Source organism: Pipistrellus kuhlii, unplaced genomic scaffold, assembly GCF_014108245.1.
Source record: "Pipistrellus kuhlii isolate mPipKuh1 unplaced genomic scaffold, mPipKuh1.p scaffold_m20_p_3, whole genome shotgun sequence".
Classification (NCBI taxonomy): Eukaryota; Metazoa; Chordata; class Mammalia; order Chiroptera; family Vespertilionidae; genus Pipistrellus; species Pipistrellus kuhlii.
In genome coordinates this window covers 25,290,569-25,308,839 of record NW_023425529.1, presented here as the reverse complement: position 1 = coordinate 25,308,839, position 18,271 = coordinate 25,290,569, and the positions used below count along the sequence as shown (strand labels likewise).

Here is an 18,271-nt window from a genome sequence, read left to right as displayed (position 1 = left end):
GTAAGAAAATTTGATGATTATAATCAGTTACTAACAAGCAGAAAAAGGCACTAATTGGCTTATCTATCTTACCTTATAATTAAAAAACTTTGTTACGTGAGCAAAGAGTTCGAAGCTGAAATCCATGTCAATGGAGTCTCCTAAACTAGCTGCAGCCATGCACTTTGCTGCGTACCATCCCATCTGTCTAGCCTGGGTCCACAGCCTCATCTGAAATGAAAAATGTAATTCAGTATAGTTTTTCATTATCATTACTTGAAAAATGTCATCACTTAACCATGTAACATTCCTTAATGATGTTCAAGGTTTGACAGTCCTTGAGATTCGTTAGGTCTAGATCAGTTAAATTGGTTAGATATTTGGTTGGATCATCTTTGTCATAGAAGCAATCACCAATCCAAACTGATTGGCATTTGATTTTGGTATATGATAATTCTTCCTAAATTACTGCTTCAAAAATTAAAGATGACACCAACTTTTACATTTCAACAAAGTTTCTATTTAAAAATATATTTCAGGTTACACCAGATGATAACATTTTAACCAGTCTCCACTTGAGAATAAATTCCTCATCAGCATTAATAGAGATGTCAAATTATCACTGAAAAATGTGTTCCTTCTCTTAACCCTCATCTTGGTGCTGATCATTAAGGCCTACCCTTCAATTTAACCTCAATGGCCAGATTTATCACTTGGTGCCTAACCCCGAGACATCATTTCGGATTTCAGCAACTGATTCTGGGAAGTCATTTAAAATTCTTCTCTACATCAGTATTAATTTCTTCTGTATTCTGTTTTTACTGAATTTCTACAAAGCTTTGGGGTTCTCTAGTATAACAGAATACTGACCTTGGAAGTCAGTAGATTTGCATATCAACTCTACCTATTTAATTTTTCTGAGCCTCAGTTTCTTCACTTGAAATATAAACAGGTTAGCCTATAATAAGCAATTAGTAGTACCCTTATACCCCTATGTGTAACTAATGCTGTCTTTTTGTATGTAAAAATAATACCACAATCATGGATATACGCTTCAAGGATTTCTGATAGTAGTGACTTTTTTTTTTTTTTTAATTCAGTCTCCTCTATGTAAACAAGTTAGGCTTAATGAAGTAAGAGGCAGTCTCTGGTAAAGAAGCAGAGTAAACGGAGCACAATAAAACTAGAGGATGGCTAAAGGCAGTGGCCTACAATATTACCCTGCTGGACTATTATCTAGTTGATGTATTCCTGCTTCAGAGTCCCTTAAGTTTGCATCTTGGACTATGTAGAACAATTACTAATGTACTTACTGCTTCTGCAAATAAAAAGATGGGATCTATTAAGATTTACACAAAAAGAGATTGATTTTGGGGTATTTCTTTCCTCTAATGATGCACATTTATTCTTGAGGGTTTTAAATGTTGTTTTTTAAATCCCCAAACTCCAATTCCTACCTGAGAGTTTGTGACAGATATGCCACATAAATGACATATGACTAGAGAAAACTGAAAACAAGCTAGTTTGAAGCATTTTAGAAGCTCTCTTATCACTGCTGTTATATCTACTGTACATAAAGAACAACACACAAACCAATGAAGCTGCCTCTTGAAAAACATCTAGCTCTTCCAATACTTCACACTCCATAGTTAATCTAAATGAATAATATCACTACTTGTAGAGCTAGTCTTTCACCAAGATAGGCATTAACTGGGTTCTTTTATCTCTAATATCTACCTTCTCTACTGCTCCTAGGACAAAACCACACCTATAACCACTGAGTATCTTCCTCTGGTATTTTTGGAAGTAGGCAATAACACGTGAAGACAGGAGGAAGTCTACAGCCAGCTGGAAGCAGCAGTTAGGCTAAAGGCTGAGCAAAGCTATTCACTATAGGAACATTGTTTTCAGTAGTAATTCCCACAGGGCAGAACAGGGTCATCAGGAACAGCATGCTTTATTTATATGGCTTATAATCTCTGTAACTTCATTTTTTTTTTAGTATAAAGTTGTGCTGTACAATATGGTAGCCACTAGCCATATGTAACTATTTAACTAAAAGTGAGAAAAATTCAGTTCTTCAATCATATTAGCCACATTTCAAGTGCTCAGCCGACACCTGTGGTTAGTGGCTACCTGACTGGACAATGCGAAAGTACAGAACATTTTCGTCGTCTTAGTTCTATTGGATAGTGCTGATAAGCATCTGAGAATGAAAAAGTAACAGCACATGACTTTTTAAAGGGAAAGATATCTCAGTTTATTCTATCACTGTAATTACAACTCACCAAAAGGGAAACATTCTGAATTTTTTTTTTTTTAATGTCACAAAAAACTCTACGATAGCTTCCTACTTAAAGTAGAAAATCTGGAAAACCAGAAAGTAGGATTTGTTTTCACATGAAGTATCTGAAAAAACAAACTTGTATGCGGTTTACCTGCTGCCAGAATGGGCTGGGTTGCCAGGAAGCAGTACAGATGTCGCCTGCAGCATAGATATCAGGAAGGGATGTGTGCATATGATCATCCACTCTCAGGCCACCGTCTTCTCCTAGATCAAACTAAACAATGTTCCTCATAAGCATAAATGGTAAGAAAAACAAACGAAACATGACTTCATTTACAATAAAAGAACAAGTAAAATTTTTACATCATGGTTAGCTGATCTTTAAAGAGAGAGTGAAAAATAGCTGAAAGTTTAGGCAACTAAACTGAGTTTCCAGAGAATCAAATTCCTCATAAGACACAAACTCATAAAATTCTGAGAATTTCAACATCAAAAATACCCAATAACCATGCAACTAACACACTCATAATTATAAGAATATTCCTCAGTTTTTCTAAGGTTCAAACACTAAAAGGACAAAATTGTAAGAGTTTTTTCAAAATAGCACTTTTAAGAATTCATGAGGTATCAGTCTCTTACCAATATCTAAATAAATACGTTATGCATTATGTCACATCAATAATGACACCTATACTGGAATGTTAACTGCTTAAGAACATTGTGGCTCAGTGGTTGAGCAATGATCTAAGAACCAGGAGGTCATGGTTTGATTTCCAGTCAGGGCACATGCCCAGTTGTAGGCTCGAGATTAATGAATAATTAATACTTTAAAAATATGTGTAGACAGAAAACAAGATGGTAGCATAGGTAAATACCTATACTGCTGCCTTGCACAACAATTTCAAAACTGCAAATGGAAACAGAGCAGACATCATCCAGAACCACCAGAAAGCTAGATGAGTGGAAATTCTACAACTAGAAGGAAAGATAAAAGGACACTGAGACCCAGAGGAGCTGTGGAGGACAGAGGTGTGGAAAGGGCGAGCGGCTGAATATGCAGCTGGCTTACTTGTGGCACACAGAAAGGGCAGGAAGCAAGCACATGGCTAGCTCTCTCGTTTTGGAGGAAAACAAAACCTCCCAACTGCACTGAAATCCAGTTCCAGGTGAGACTTTGGGTACCAGACTCATTTGGGAAGAAATTGGACTATCTGGCAGCGGGCGAAGCTTGAGGGCAGCCTTCTCTGAGAGGTTCATGCAGCCATTGCCAAGGGACACTGAGACAGGGGCCTCGCAGAGTGGGGCTGTCTGCTCAGCCCTGAGACTCCACCCCATCCAAGCTGAGCACAGAAACTTTCAGCAGAGACAGCTGATCCTCACAGCCAATTGGCATGGAGGTCAACTCCCCTTAGTGATATTAACAACAATCTAGGCTTAACTACAACAAGACTGCACACAGCCCACAAAGGGACACACCAAGAGTGTCCACCTAAGGTAACTGGGGAAGCTGAACCACTGGGCCCTGCTAGGACACCTAGCATACAAAACCACTCCGTGAACTCAGGGAAGCAGCCAAAATGTGGAGACAAAAAAGCAGGCCACAAATGAAGGAAATGAAAGAAAGCAAAAGACTGGATATAGAGTTCAGTTATAAGGTTTTTCAAGAATTTCCTAGAAAAGGCCGATAAATTTAATGAGACCCTCAAGGATATGAAAAAGGAAATTAAGCATACACTGACTGAAATAAAAAATATTATACAGAGACTTAAAAGCAGACTAGAGGATTGCAAGAACCAAGTCAAGGATTTGGGATACAAAGAAGCAAAAAACACTTATCCGGAAAAGCAAAAAGAAAAAAGAAACCAAAAAGTTGAAGATAGTGTAAAAAGCCTGTGGGACAACTTCAAGCATATCAACATCAGAATTATGGGGGTCCCAGAAGAGAGAGAGCAAGATACTGAAAACCTATTTGAAGAAATAATGACTGAAAACTTCTCCCACCTGATGAAAGAAATAGGCTTACAAGTCCAGGAAGCACACAGGACCCCAAACAAAAGGAATCCAAAGAGGACCACACCAAGACACATCATAATTAAAATTTCAAGAGCAAAACACAAAGAGAGAATCTTACAATCAGCAAGAGAAAAAGTTAGTTACCTACAAGAGAGCACCTATATGATTGTCAGCTGATTTCTCAAAAAAAACTATGCAGGCCAGAAGGAAGTGCCAAGAAATATTCAAAGTGATGAATAGCAAGAATCTACAACCAAGATTACTCTACCCAGCAAAGCTATCATTCAGAATTGAAGGACAGATAAATAGCTTCACAGATAAGAAAAATCTAAAGTTCATCACCACCAAACCAGGATAATATGAAATACTGGAAGGTATTCTTTAAGAAGAGGAAGAAGAAGAAAAAGATAAAGATAAAAATTATGAAAAACAAATATGTATCTATCAACAAGTGAAGAAAAAATCTGATGAACAATATTAACTGGTGAATATAATAGAATCAGGGGCATAGAAAAGGAGTGAACTGACAATTCTTGGGGGAAAGGAGAGTGGGGGTTGCGGGAAGAGACTGGACAAAAAGAGTACACCTACGGATGAGGACAGTGGGGGAGAGGTAAAAGCAGAGGGTAGGGTAGAAACCTGGTGGAGGGGAGCTATGGGGGGAAAAAGAGGAATAACTGTAATAATCTGAACAATAAACATTTATTAAATTAAAAATAAAACCCCCAGAAATAAAAAAAATGAAAATGTGTAGTAGAAAAAAAAATATGTGTAGCGGGACCAAAAATTTCACCTTACATTGTTGCCACAGAGAAAAGGTTCTATATTTGGCGTAACTCCTGTAGCACTGACAATAAAATCACAGCCATATATATTTTCGTTGGTCAGTTCCACATACACAGGCCATATTTCTTTAAAGAAAGAAAGAAATTTATTCTCAAATGTAATCACAACATACATGAATATAATAATTAGAACAAAGAAAAATAAAAAGGAAGGCAGGAGGTGACTTTAAAACAACATCCCTTAATACTTTGTTTAAGGCACATTAGTTAATACAAATCTTAATATAATTAACGCATTTCCTTGTTTTGGAAATGATTACAAAACTATGGCATTCTAAATATTTTTCCTTCAAATTAAGACACAGAAATCTAACCAAGTAAATTTAAATTGATAATCATTTTACAAATTATTTCTTTAAAAATCTTTATTAATAGAATATACTCCTCTAGGGTTTAGTCCAACTAGGTTATTCACTTTTCAATGTTGTCCCTTACTATTCATATTCAAACTTTCTCTTTTCCTATGGAAAAATTAAAATAATTTGGAACTAGAATATCTCATACACTAGGCTTGGCTGAGTGTTTTTCTTCAAATGGCATTCTCACAAGAGTGGAACAGTGTCTTAGTTCTGAATTTATACATTTTTCAGACTGTTTGATTTTGGGGAAGTTAGTTCACCTCTGAGAAAATCAGGTTTTTAGTTTTTGTTTTGTTTTGATCTGTAAGATATTCTGATTGACTCACAGGGTTATGACAGTCAAAACAGTGAGTAAAGCCTTATACAATTTATTACAAAACTTTACATTGTAAAAATGAGATTACTTATTAAATTATCACTTTATTTTTACTTTTCATATTTAAATTTTATATGGAAGTCTGAAGTTGGTTTTTAATCTATATATATAAAAGCTTAAGTGACCATTAGGACGGAAAGACCGGAACGCCCAGTCGCTAAGATGTGCACTGACAACTAGGGGACAGACGCTCAATGCAGAAGCTGCCCCCTGGTGGTCAGTGTGCTTCCACAGGAGGAGCGCTGCTCAGCCAGAAGCTGGGCTTGTAGCTGGCATGCGCAGCTGCAGCAGTGGGAGCCTCTCCCAAACCCTCAACTCTGCGGCAGTGCTACCTAGCTGCCCTGGCAGGTGCAGTGGGCCGGGGCTTTACCACACTGATACATCCCCCAAGGAGTCCTGGATTGTAGGAGAATGCAGACCAGGATGAACACCCCCTTAATCCCCTGCCACCCTCCCCCACCCCCGGTGCAACAGGCCTCTAGTATAATAATAAAAATTAAGCTGCCTTCCTTTTAAATAAGTTAAATATCTTTTTATTTTATCACTTACCTTTATCAGTTGTAACGAACTCATTATGATGGTCTCTTGGAAATGTCAAGGACTTTTTCTTAGAGAGTCTAAATTCCTTCTGAAGATAGATATTCTTTACTTCACACATAGTTTCAATGTGAACCTTATGAGAAAACTAAAAGAGAAGTATTTTATTTAGAATCCACCTATTAACCTTTAAAATATTGAAATGCATCTGAAGTAATCTTTGAGAAAACATTAATTTAAAATAGGACAGGTGTTTTCACTGTGGTCTGTGTATGGCAATCTCTACCTCTGGGGAGTTAGAAGGCAGAGAGTGAGTTTTAGATGAATTTAATATTCACCTACGTTTGGTGGGCATGTAGGCCAACTCCTTTCTTAGCACGATGGAGTTTAAGGAAAGGGACCTAGCAATTCTTTGACTACATATTTGTAACCAGTTTTCAAAAAATGGTTCAAGAATTTAAAATGGCATTTAGACATGTTTAATTAATATAAGAAATCATACCTCTTTTGTTCCTTTAAGATTTAAGCCTTCATGCCAATCAGGTCCCAAGGCACTGCCTATATTACCAGCATTAATTTTGGTTCCTGCTTCCTTTTTCTTTCCTGAAGAGATAAACTCAATTCAAAATGCAAATGATATAAAAATTGCCAAGCAGATAATTATGCTTGTTCTGCAGCTTTTAGGCAATATAATGATTCTCATGCATAAGTACATACCAAATGATGAAACAAAGTCACCTGTATTAATAATGTTATTTATTTTAATATTTTGTGATGTAGAGATATAAAATGGATAATCTTTTAATCGAGTATTGAGTATAAACATAGTGGTTTTGAAATGTTATATTCACTGGTTAATATAAAGGGTAAGAATATTAGCCAGATTTTGAATTTGGTCAGTTTTTGGCATCTGACCAAATTTTGTGGGTTTTTTTTTAAACCTCTTTAAACTAAAAAGTCATGAAGCTTGTATTTACTTTCAAACTCATTGCATTTTTATAAAATTACTTTAGATCTTATCTAATTGTAGCATCTGTTTACAAAGATGCAGATGGACTGGTTTATTTAATTCACTTTAAATTTCATTTTAATTATACATATTTTTCATAAAATATATAAAGTCTAGAAAATCTAAACAGTCATATAAGGATATATAGAAATATTTATCTATATTCTTAGCACCCAAATATATTTTACTAAATTTTCTTATAGTCTTTTTCTATATGGTTAAAAAGATAGAGATTTATCTGTGAATTAATGAGTCAGATTCTATATTTACCTTCAGTTGTATATCTGGTTCTTTTATGTGCAATTTTAGCCTCTGGTTTTTCAGCAATGAGCTTTGAGGTCAAGAATTCAGCTGCTCCTGCATCAAAGAAAGTATTCCCAATAGCCTTATCTTTAATGGCCCAAATTACTTCACACCCTTCGATTTCATACCTAGAAGGAATATTAAAGTTACTTAGAACAATTTCAAAAGTATGAGTAGAAATCTTTGAACTTGCAAATAATAATTCCCTCCTATGGCACAAGTAAAGAAAGTATTTTGAGGCAAACCCAGAAAAAACGATCATAAAGAGGAATTTAACACTCTTTCAGGATAAGAGTTAAAATAGAATAAATAATAAAAGGAATATAGCCAGTTTATCAAGAACATATAAGTGACAAATATATATACTGGACATCATGTAAAATTTTATTACAATAAATATCATTTCAAAGTGTTCAGTTTTTACAACATAGTTATTATTTAATGTCTGCAGGGTTCCTAGGAGTGAGAAATACTTTATCTGGTTATAGTGTAATCATTACACTGTAATGGATGATGGATGGATGAAACACAGCTACCATACTGAGAATAGTTACTATTTGGTAACAGATATTTTATGTATTTAAATAATATTACAAAAGAAATAAGATCAAATGTGAGAATTTAAACATTTTTTAAGGTAAGAAAGCATTTCACTGTAAATAATAATAGTACTAAGTTATAGTTTTGGCAATAGGTGATGGAGAAAATTTGTCATGTGTACTAAGAATTTGAAGCCTCTCTTACATCTGTGCCTCCTCCCTTAAGGCCCAGTCTGGTTTTGATGCTCTATTTTTTCCTCTGTATTTCCCTTCACGCTGCCACAAAATTCATAATTATAATAATGACTGTCATTCCTGGTACTCAGGCAATTGAAGAACTCTTAAAGGCTCAATGGTATTCAACATCCTCTAAAAAAGTTGGGCAAAACCTAGTCTGAGCATTAGAATGGATGAAATTGAGCAAAGACGGGGCTTGAGCAGATTCCTTATTTTAATATAAATTTGTCCTATCTATAATTGGACCCAATTTTCTAATCTGAAAAATGCCCATACTATTTCATGTCAGCTACCTGCTGGAAGATAAAATCACAAAGAAAGTGAATTAATGCTCTGAAAGCTATAAGAGGAGTCTTTGATGATTTCTGAACTTGAAATATTTTAAAATAATATTTCATATTCATTAATGTGTTCACATAACATAACCCAGTGAAACAGGATGGGTATTAAGCAATAAAAAGTGATGAGGATTATGACTAGAATTTCTAAAGTTGTGCACATTCAAATTCTTTTTTTAATATAGTACATTAGAGGCCTGGTGCATGGATTGTGCACTGGTGGGGTCCCTTAGCCTGCGCTGGGGGGATCAGGCTGAAACCAGCTCTCCAACATTCCCCTGAGGAGTCCTGGATTACAAGAGGGTACAGGCCAGACTGAGAGACCCCACCAGGGCACGAATGGGGGGGAGGCGCCACGGGAAGGCTCCAGGATATATCCGGCCCATCTCACTCACTCCTGATCACTGGACCCCAGCAGCAAGCTAACCTACCAGTCAGAGTGTCTGCCCTCTGGTGGTCAGTGCGCATCATAGCTACTAGTCAAATGTAGTCAGACACTTAGCATATTAGGCTTTTATTATATAGGATGGGTCAAGTCTAGCCAGTTACCAGTTAATGACCCTTTGACACATAAAGCACTGCCTAAACTCATGTTTTCTAACAATATTTCTGCAAATATGTATCCCATGAAAGCTAAAATAATTAAGTGGATTTCTGTTCTTGAAAAAAATATAAAAAACAATGATATTATCTATGATTTTCAGGATAACAAGATCTTTTCTAGTTTGCCAACAAACACATAAATCACAGAGCAATTTTTAAAAATATATACTTACGCTAATTCAAGTGCGATACCACCATTCCCTATGATCATGATTCTTTTAGCATTCGTAAGCTGTTTCTGAAATTCCTGTATTGAAAAGAAAATGACACAGGGTTTTATATAGGGGGCAATAGTGGAAGCAAGAGGCTTCTCTGATAATAAGTCTCACTTTCCCACTCTTTTGGGATGCACCCTCCAATTAATAATACAAATTCTCTATGTTTCATCCTACACTGCCTCTCCTGATTTTCCTTATTTTTATGTCATTATATTTATTTATTTTTTGTTTTTTATTTTTTATTAAATTTTTATCTGTGTACATATCTTACCATTGCCCAACCCCCCCAATACATACCCTCCCTCCAGAGTTTTGTGTCCATTGGTTGTACTTATATGCATGTATACAAGTCCTTTGGTTGATCTCTTATCTCCCCCAGATCTCCCTACATTTAGAGTACTACTTCAGAATTTCAGCAGGAGGCCCTTTCTTAGTTTACTAAATTCACAACTATTTACCAAATCAATTTACTAAATAACATTGATCTATATCCTAGATACAGGATTCTTCCTCTTCTAGTTCCTCAGTTGGCACTCTCTGCAGGATGAGCGCACCGCAGCATGGTGGTTAAGAGCACAAACACTGGAGGAACTGGTTCTAGCAGATACTATTACTCAGGATGATGAACAAATTGCTTATCCTCTTGTACCTCACAGTCAACTATAAATGGAATTAAGAAGTGACTAAATCTCGAGGTTTCTGTAAGCATTAAGTAAGATGATGTAGATAAAGACTGTTAGGAGTAGCAGACACATAATAATGTCTACCTTTTATTTTTTAAAATGTACCATTATAAGGCAGCTAATTACTACCACCACCCTCCCTAAAAAGATCCACTGGGAAAAGCCAGTGGATCACTCTTAGATGTTCAAAAGTACAGAATACTACTATTGCTTCAGGATGACGTCTGAATAGCTCAGTTCCTCTGCCTACTATGTTAAGTTGCCATTTCTCTTAAATTGACCCCAAAACTTATTGTACAATAATATTCAATAAATAACCAATGAAATTTGGTTTAACTCCAGCACACAGAGTTTCTTATATATTTGGTGACCTAAAATTTCTACAACAACAAAAAAACAACGCTTAGGTTAATTTTAGTTTGTCCTTCATTGAGGGCAGTAGATAACTTAAGAAAGATCCATAAAGAGTACTGGATATGGAGATGAATGGCATGAGTTTGAACTCTACTTCTGATACAGTTTAATAACTACCTTAGTAATGATAAATTACTTTGGGGATTACATTTCATTTTCAATGACCTATTTGTAGAGTGGCAGTAATGACTCTCACATAGAATTATCAGGAGGATTCAATGAGTTCATGTATGTAGAGGGCTTTGCTGGAATCCAGTCATGAATGCAATCTTTGGTAACATGAATCCAAAAGGTTTACTAAAAGATAACCAAGTTCTAGTTTTCTCTAAATTTCTAATTATTTAATTAAGAATAGCTTGAAAGTAAACTATCAATTTTCAAGGACACAAAATATCGTTACATAAGTGTAAAATGATCACCTCATGGGACAGAACAACAAGGATCTTGAACTAAGACAGAGTATTGTGATTTGAAATCAGGAAGAACTTCTTGACAATAAGGTCAACAAACCCTGAAATAAATTAGCAAAACAAGTTGTATAAGGTTCCACAATAGAGTTTCACCTTGCTGGGATAGTTATCACTTGAGCAGAACAATAAACTGAGTGACTTTTCCGGTTTTAGAGTCTGTCATAATTCTGTACCACAAAGATCTTCTGAATATTAATTTCTTTGCTGGGGAGTAAGTTCAGTAAGTTTTGGATATGCTTAATTCTTTTGGGGAAGAGATCATTATATTATTTAGGTTATAAATCACATATTCCCAATCACAAGAATAAGTGTGTGCACAATATAAGCTGTACCCTTCAGCAGAGTATTAAATTTGGAACAGCATATAGCAGAAAGAAAATAGAACATCACCATGAATAAGAAACAAGACAAATTATAAACTGAAAACAAATTAAAATTGACAATAATAGAACCTTATAGCTACTTTCTGGTTTATGGGCCACAAAACAAAAAACCTCCCTTCTGCTCCTACAGTTTAGGAATTAGCACTGTAAGTGAAACACTGATTCAAATGTAGCAAAAGATGTCTAAGAAAAAAATATTCATGTTTATTCCCCATGACCCAACCCCAAAGTATTACCTGAGCACTATCTGTATCACGGATTCCTAATACATAAGGATTTCCTTCACATATCAACTTTGGTTTAGCTCCAGCACACAGACAGAGTTTCTTATATACGTGCTGACTGCCATCTTCTGTTAAAATGCACTGTAAAAACATAAGCAATGAAGGGGCAAGGAGACGCATTTATAAGTGCGTACAATTTCACTTTAAACAGTCAAAAACACAAAAGCAAAAAGTATAATAACCTTGCCTCTTGGTGGCACTCAACACTTTGTCCCAGTAAATACAAAGCTAAGTAAGCATAAGAATACATTCTTCAATTCAGTGGTTCTTAATCATTTTAGGGCCATGAATTATTTTGCAAGTCTAATGAAAATTAGCCTTTCTCCCAGCCAACTATACACTCTTTGGGGATTATATTTTCACCTAAGTGACAAACTAGTTAAACTTAAATCCAGCATGTACTGGCTTTAAAGATATTTATATTAATTTTTAATAACCTCATAAGTCTAAAACAAATGTTTCTGTTTCTTAATATTGAAGAAAATCTATAGATTAGCAGCAGCATTTAGAAAGCAGGCATACATAAGAGATGCTGGATTTCATTATAATGGTTTAGGGGTTAACTTTTGTGCCATCATAAAACTTGGCAAATCATAACAAAGCACTTATTACCCATTGAGACATCTGCCACCCATGCTAACTCTTTAGCTGCATAACAAATACATAAAATCAGTAACTCAACAGTGTAATCCATATAGAAACTTCATGCAAGTCTTCCTTCATGAAAGGAAGACTTATTAGTTATAGGCTTTGACCAAATTTTAAAAATAAATTTTCATTTAGCTACTATGAAAACAAACACAAAAGCTCTTTAATCGCTAATGTTAAATTTTGAAAGTAGAAATGAAGATAAAACACATTATTACTAATTCACTAAAGAATATAAAGGATGGATAAGAGAATGCAGACATATACCTCATGTGGGACTTTTCATTTAACTTTTCAAATGTTAATTAATGGGTAGCGCTCTAATTCATTCAAATGTCCTAATGTGAAATTTCCTCACAACTCATTAGTATCCTTTTAAGCCTACTTCAATTTGCAAATTAATTCACGTGGATGTTACAATGAGTAAGTACTACCACTGTAAGTATTAGAACTTATTCTGGTTTTTGGATTCAGATTTTTCATTATTTTCTGATAAAACTTTTCTTAAATTTTTTTCCTATCAAATGTGATGTGTTTTATCCCTGAGGGAGATATCATAAATTACAGGTGCTTTTGAGAAACATGTACAAACTCTATTTTACATCTTGCCTAAAGCTCATTTGAGGATATTGTTAATCACCTGATAATATCCTTTTCTGAGAATGCCTTATTCCTCACACTGCCTTGGTTTTGGCCTTATATCATTTTGGACTATTGCAAACCCCTTCTAATTTGGTTTTTGGCTACTAGCCACTTACTCATTCTTGACACTACTGTCAGATATATCTTCTTCCTTTTTTAAAATCTTTATTCAGATTATTATATATCTTCTTAAAATAACATCTATTTCATCATCCCTGCATCCACTTAAAATCTCTTTACTTTTTTTTTCATTAATTAGAAACTGAACTCAATTTCTTAGCATGACATAAAAAGCTCTTCACAATCTTATTTACTTATTTCTCAGGCCCTGTCTGCCAATCTTCTTTACTTAGCCCCACCCAAATCCCACTAACCACCTCACTGTTCCACATGCCCCTTTTTGTTTCTTTTGGTTTTTGAAGAATGCAATCTCTTCCTGGAATGCCCTTTGCATCTATCAATTCACTAACTATTAATTCACTCATATTTTAAAACACAGCTCGAGTATTACTCAATTTATGAAGTCTTCCTAAAAATCTACTAGCAGAGCTTTGATAATATTTCAATGACTGTATTTTTAACATGTCCATATAATTATAGGTATGCCTGTCTATATTCTCTATGACATTGAGAGCTCCCAGGAATAGATTCCTTATATTATTGCTTATTCCTTATATTATGGTGCCTACCACTTAATGTAGGGCCCAGAAAACAGTGGACACTATATAAATGTTAATGTTAATTTGAAATATAAAATTTAAATGGCAAAACTAAACTAGTTGCACAATCCCAATAAACTCACAAAAGAGTGTAAATTTTTCTAGTAATGGAAATCAATGTTACAAAATTTGCACGTAGGGACTTTGGCGGTGGTAGAGGTGGATTCAAAGAAAGTCAGGCAAAAACCTCACCAAGATTTAACAGAGCAAAACGATATTAAGGAAAAATTCTCTTACATGTTCTTCACTCTTCAGTTGCTTTACTCTGCATTCTATAACTTTAATGTTGGGAAAGCGGTTTTCTAACATGGTACTTGGTTGTTCTTCAACATCAAACTCTTCCAATACTTTAGAAATCTGTATTAGATCAAAGAGGTAAGAACACATGGTAAAAACTTTTTCAAGAACTTAAATAATAAAAATAGTTCCATTTTTTTCTATACATTAATTTTATGTTCATAAAACAAGAAAGTTGGTGAACTACACAAAATACAGTGGGAAGAAGATTTTGCATTTTAAGACTACCACTCTTGGGCAAGTCTGTTAGGTCCCTGCCTTAGTTTCCTGGATCAAAAATGTTTGTGGAGACCACTCTTCTATCATACTATGACCCAACTGATCTTAGACTCCTATTATAATTGTAATAGAAACTTGTGGAACTACAAAGTATTCTGAGATGCTTATTAGACATCTGCAACATTAATTATCTACAAGTGTAAACTTGGCTCAGAAGCACTTCTGATTTGTAAATACACATGCACACATATATTTATAATAAAAATATACATACGGATATATTTGCATTAATATTTAGATTTCATAGCAACTTTCCCCAAAAGAACCTTATTTTAAATTTTCTGAAAAGTAATTCAGAGTGGGAGGGAAATGATAGGAGGGAAAAAAAGAGAAGACTAGAAATGCAGTATCATTCTGTGTGCTTTTGGTATTCAATCTGAATAATTCTAAACTTTGAACTACAATTTTAAAATGAACATCCAAAGAACATTTGTCATTTAAAAAATTAAAACAGTACAATTACACTATGTGCTATGCAAGTTACTGCAATTTTTAAAAATTAATAGTAAGGAAGTTATACAAAGATTCTTACCTGCTTGAAATTTGTAACTGCTTTAATAACAGGAGAAGCTGTTACCAGGAGAATCTCTTCTGACGGGAAGTGAATTGCCAACTTATTAAAAAAAAAAAAGTAGGAAAAATATAAATAATTTTAGTTATTAGTACATATGACATGGAGGGTGAGAAAGGGATAGTGCAATTTTAATAAGATTATTAACCTAGGAAACAAATTATTGCTCCTTATCTAAAGTTTCCATTATCCTGAATCTTGTTCATATTTATAGGGTAGTGATGAGTAGTGTTCAATACTGTGGTATTGATTAAAATGAGTAATACATTTATACTAAATACTAACAAAGATCTGATAAGAAAAGTGGCATAAAGAGGTATTCCTTATTTACTGAACCTATTTTACATGCCAAGGGTAAGGAGAAATTATCTTCCTAATTAACAGTTAAACTAACTTCTATCTATTGTAAAATATTTTCATTGCCTTCAGTAGGATGAAATGACAGCAATCCTTTAATAATAAACATTTAGAATCTTAGTCCTTTTCCCAAGTGCTTTGGCACCCCCATCCTGCCTCTTCCAAATGCCCAACCAGCAGATACCCTGGGAAGACCAAGCCATTTTAATATTAGCCTTCACCTGCCATTGTTTCATGATTTCCTCTAGCTTCAAACCTCTCTTTCTCACTTTACACTTCTTGCAAGCATTTTCCTAACTCATGCTCTAGTTCACCTCCACCAATCTCTATTTCTATCCCTTTCCCCCCATTTTTTAAATTAAGGTATAACATGTGTACATATCTTCCCATTCCCCCCCATACATGTCCTCACCCCCCGTGTCTTGCATCCATTGGTTAGGCTTATACGCATGCATACAAGTCCTTCGGTTGATCTCTTATCTCCCCCACCTCTCCCTAACTTTCCCGCTGTAATTTGACAGTCTGTTTGATGCTTTACTTTTACACTATTAAAACTGAGCATGTTCAATTCAACTATACATCCTTAAAACCCATAGAATTTTTTTAGTATCACCTTATTTTAACTTTCTACAGTATCTGACAATATCACCACTCTCCCTATCTTTCCTTTGTGTATTCTGTAATTTATATATATATATATATGTGTATGTATATATATATACATATATATATATGTAGATATATATATATATGTGTGTATATATATATATATATATATATATATATATAATTGATCTCTGAGAGGAAGGGAGGAAGAGATGGAAACGTCAATGAGAATCATTGATTGGCTGCCTACTGCGCGCCCCCTAATGGGGATGGAGCCCACAACCCAGTCATGATCCCTTGACTGGAATCGAGCCCAGGAACCTTCAGAGTGCAGGCCAACACTCTATCCACTGAGCCAAACGAGGTAGGGCTCCCTCTGCTTTGTTTCCATTGCTAGACCAGGCCCTCAAAACTTCTTTATGCTATTAAAATAACTTTTCAATTGGCCTTCCAGTCTCATATTAACCAGCTATTCCTGTCCCACACATGATAACTAATCAGCTTTTAAACTTTTTCATTCGATCGCATTACTTCACTGCTCAAAATCACCTATTTTTAAGTTTCCTGGTAAGTTTTTAGCATGACTTATAAGATCCTTTATAATCTGGTCTCTGCCAACCTTCGCTGGCTTCCATCTCTGGTCACCTCCGCCAAGTGCTTTAAGTTTTGCTGCTCCCAGAAGATGCTATGCTTCACCCGAGGCTTGGAACATCTGTCTTTTCTTGTTTAAGGGGTGAATTTTACTCCTTGTTCTACAACTGAGACAAAAGTGTATCTCCTTGGAGAAAGGATACCTCTTCCCTCATTTACTGCCTACCAACTCAGCTGGCACCCCTAAGAGAGCAAACACACAAGTGAAACGATTCATTTACATGCCTCTCCGCTAGGCTGTGAATCCCTACAAAGGTACCATGCTGCTCGTATCTCACTAATCAGCCCTTAGTACAGAGCCTGGATCACAGGTGCTGACTTGGTGAATGAGTGAAAAATACATCTTAATATTAAAAGTTTAGCCCAGCTGTGATGGCTCAGTGGATTTAGAGTCATCCCATGGACCAAGAGGTCTTGGGTTAGGTTTCCAGTCAGGGCACATGCCAGGGTTGTGGGCTCGATCCCCAGTAGGGGGCCTAGACAGCCAATCAATGATTCTCACCCATCATTGATGTTTCTCTTTCTCTCTGAAATCAATTATATATACATATATATGTGTGTGTGTATATATATGTATATATATATATAATATATATATATATGATTAAAAGCTTAAATGTCTTGAATTTCTTGTACCATTTCTTATTATTTCTGAGATTGTTTACTTCAAGATAATTCAGTCCCTTTGGGAATATTAAAATTCATATAGGTGTAGATACATATGGTCTCATTACTATAAGCAGAAACACATTCCCTAGCTGCATCCCGCATACACCTTGCGGGTTGTTTTATAAAACGTGACTAGAGATGAAGTATCTTCCATCTTGGGAGTTCAAAGTGCAGGAAACGTACCTAAGGGTTCCGATGCACCAAGGACCTGTCACGTAAGTGGAAGCTGCCTTCGATCACCAGCTGACAAAGGGGCTGAATGTTCTCAGTGCCTCACTAGCGACAAGGCCTCCGGTCCGCTCCGACAGTAGGTCCTAACATAAGGTGACCAGGCGTCCCGATTTTTAACAATTTGTCCCGCTTCCCGCGGCGTTTTTAAAAAGTCCCGATTTTTGGGAAAAATCGGGAAAACGCCGCGGGAAGCGGGACAAATTGTTGAGAAGCGGAACTGTCCCGCCAAAAGCGGACGTCTGGTCACCTTATCCTAACAACTTTCTCTCTCCCCACTGCCCCCCGACCCCTCCAAATCCGCTAGGCGCCTCAGGTGAAGCCTGCGAGGCCCTGAGGACATCGAGGGCCACTACGCAGTTTCTAATGCCTGGGAACAAGCGGGAAAGAAAGCGGGGATGGGGGAAAAATCGTCTATAGAAGGACCAGGTAGGAGGCCCGGGCTTTCCACCTGCTGGGGTTGAGGAGGGCGGGAAGCGGGAGATGAGCCCGGAGCGCCGCCCTCTCCGGGGTCTAGGAAGGCGCAGAGCCAAGCGTCCGCCCTACCTGCTCCGCACAAGACACGCCCGCGATGCCGCCGCCCACCACTATGAACTTCCCCGCCGCCTCCATGTCCCCAGACTTCTGAGGGTTCCCAGACTTCTGAGGGTTCGCGGACTGCCGCCGGGGAGCTGTGGGAATCGACATTCCCTAAGAAGCCTCGGGGCCGGGCACGGGCGCTTCCGGT

At 36.2% G+C, this 18,271-nt stretch overlaps 1 protein-coding gene across 4 annotated transcripts in view; it reads right to left on the bottom strand.

The window, feature by feature from the left end:
* PYROXD1 (pyridine nucleotide-disulphide oxidoreductase domain 1) overlaps positions 1 to 18,271 on the bottom strand; it is a 20,243-nt gene extending 1,972 nt beyond the window's left edge. The window contains exons 1-11 of one of the 4 annotated variants that reach the window (XM_036459142.2): positions 18,091 to 18,269; positions 14,995 to 15,075; positions 14,124 to 14,243; positions 11,830 to 11,958; positions 9,599 to 9,672; positions 7,676 to 7,836; positions 6,899 to 6,999; positions 6,409 to 6,544; positions 5,078 to 5,190; positions 2,418 to 2,540; positions 73 to 210 (exon numbers count right to left, since the gene is read on the bottom strand). In XM_036459142.2, coding sequence (XP_036315035.1) covers positions 73 to 210; positions 2,418 to 2,540; positions 5,078 to 5,190; positions 6,409 to 6,544; positions 6,899 to 6,999; positions 7,676 to 7,836; positions 9,599 to 9,672; positions 11,830 to 11,958; positions 14,124 to 14,243; positions 14,995 to 15,075; positions 18,091 to 18,231 — 1,317 coding nt within the window. In that variant the 5' untranslated portion in view covers positions 18,232 to 18,269. Of the gene's footprint in view, positions 1 to 72; positions 211 to 2,417; positions 2,541 to 5,077; positions 5,191 to 6,408; positions 6,545 to 6,898; positions 7,000 to 7,675; positions 7,837 to 9,598; positions 9,673 to 11,829; positions 11,959 to 14,123; positions 14,244 to 14,994; positions 15,076 to 17,422; positions 17,448 to 18,090 lie in introns of those variants that run through there. The other 3 variants (XM_036459143.1, XM_036459145.2, XM_036459144.2) reach the window with 3 other exon arrangements.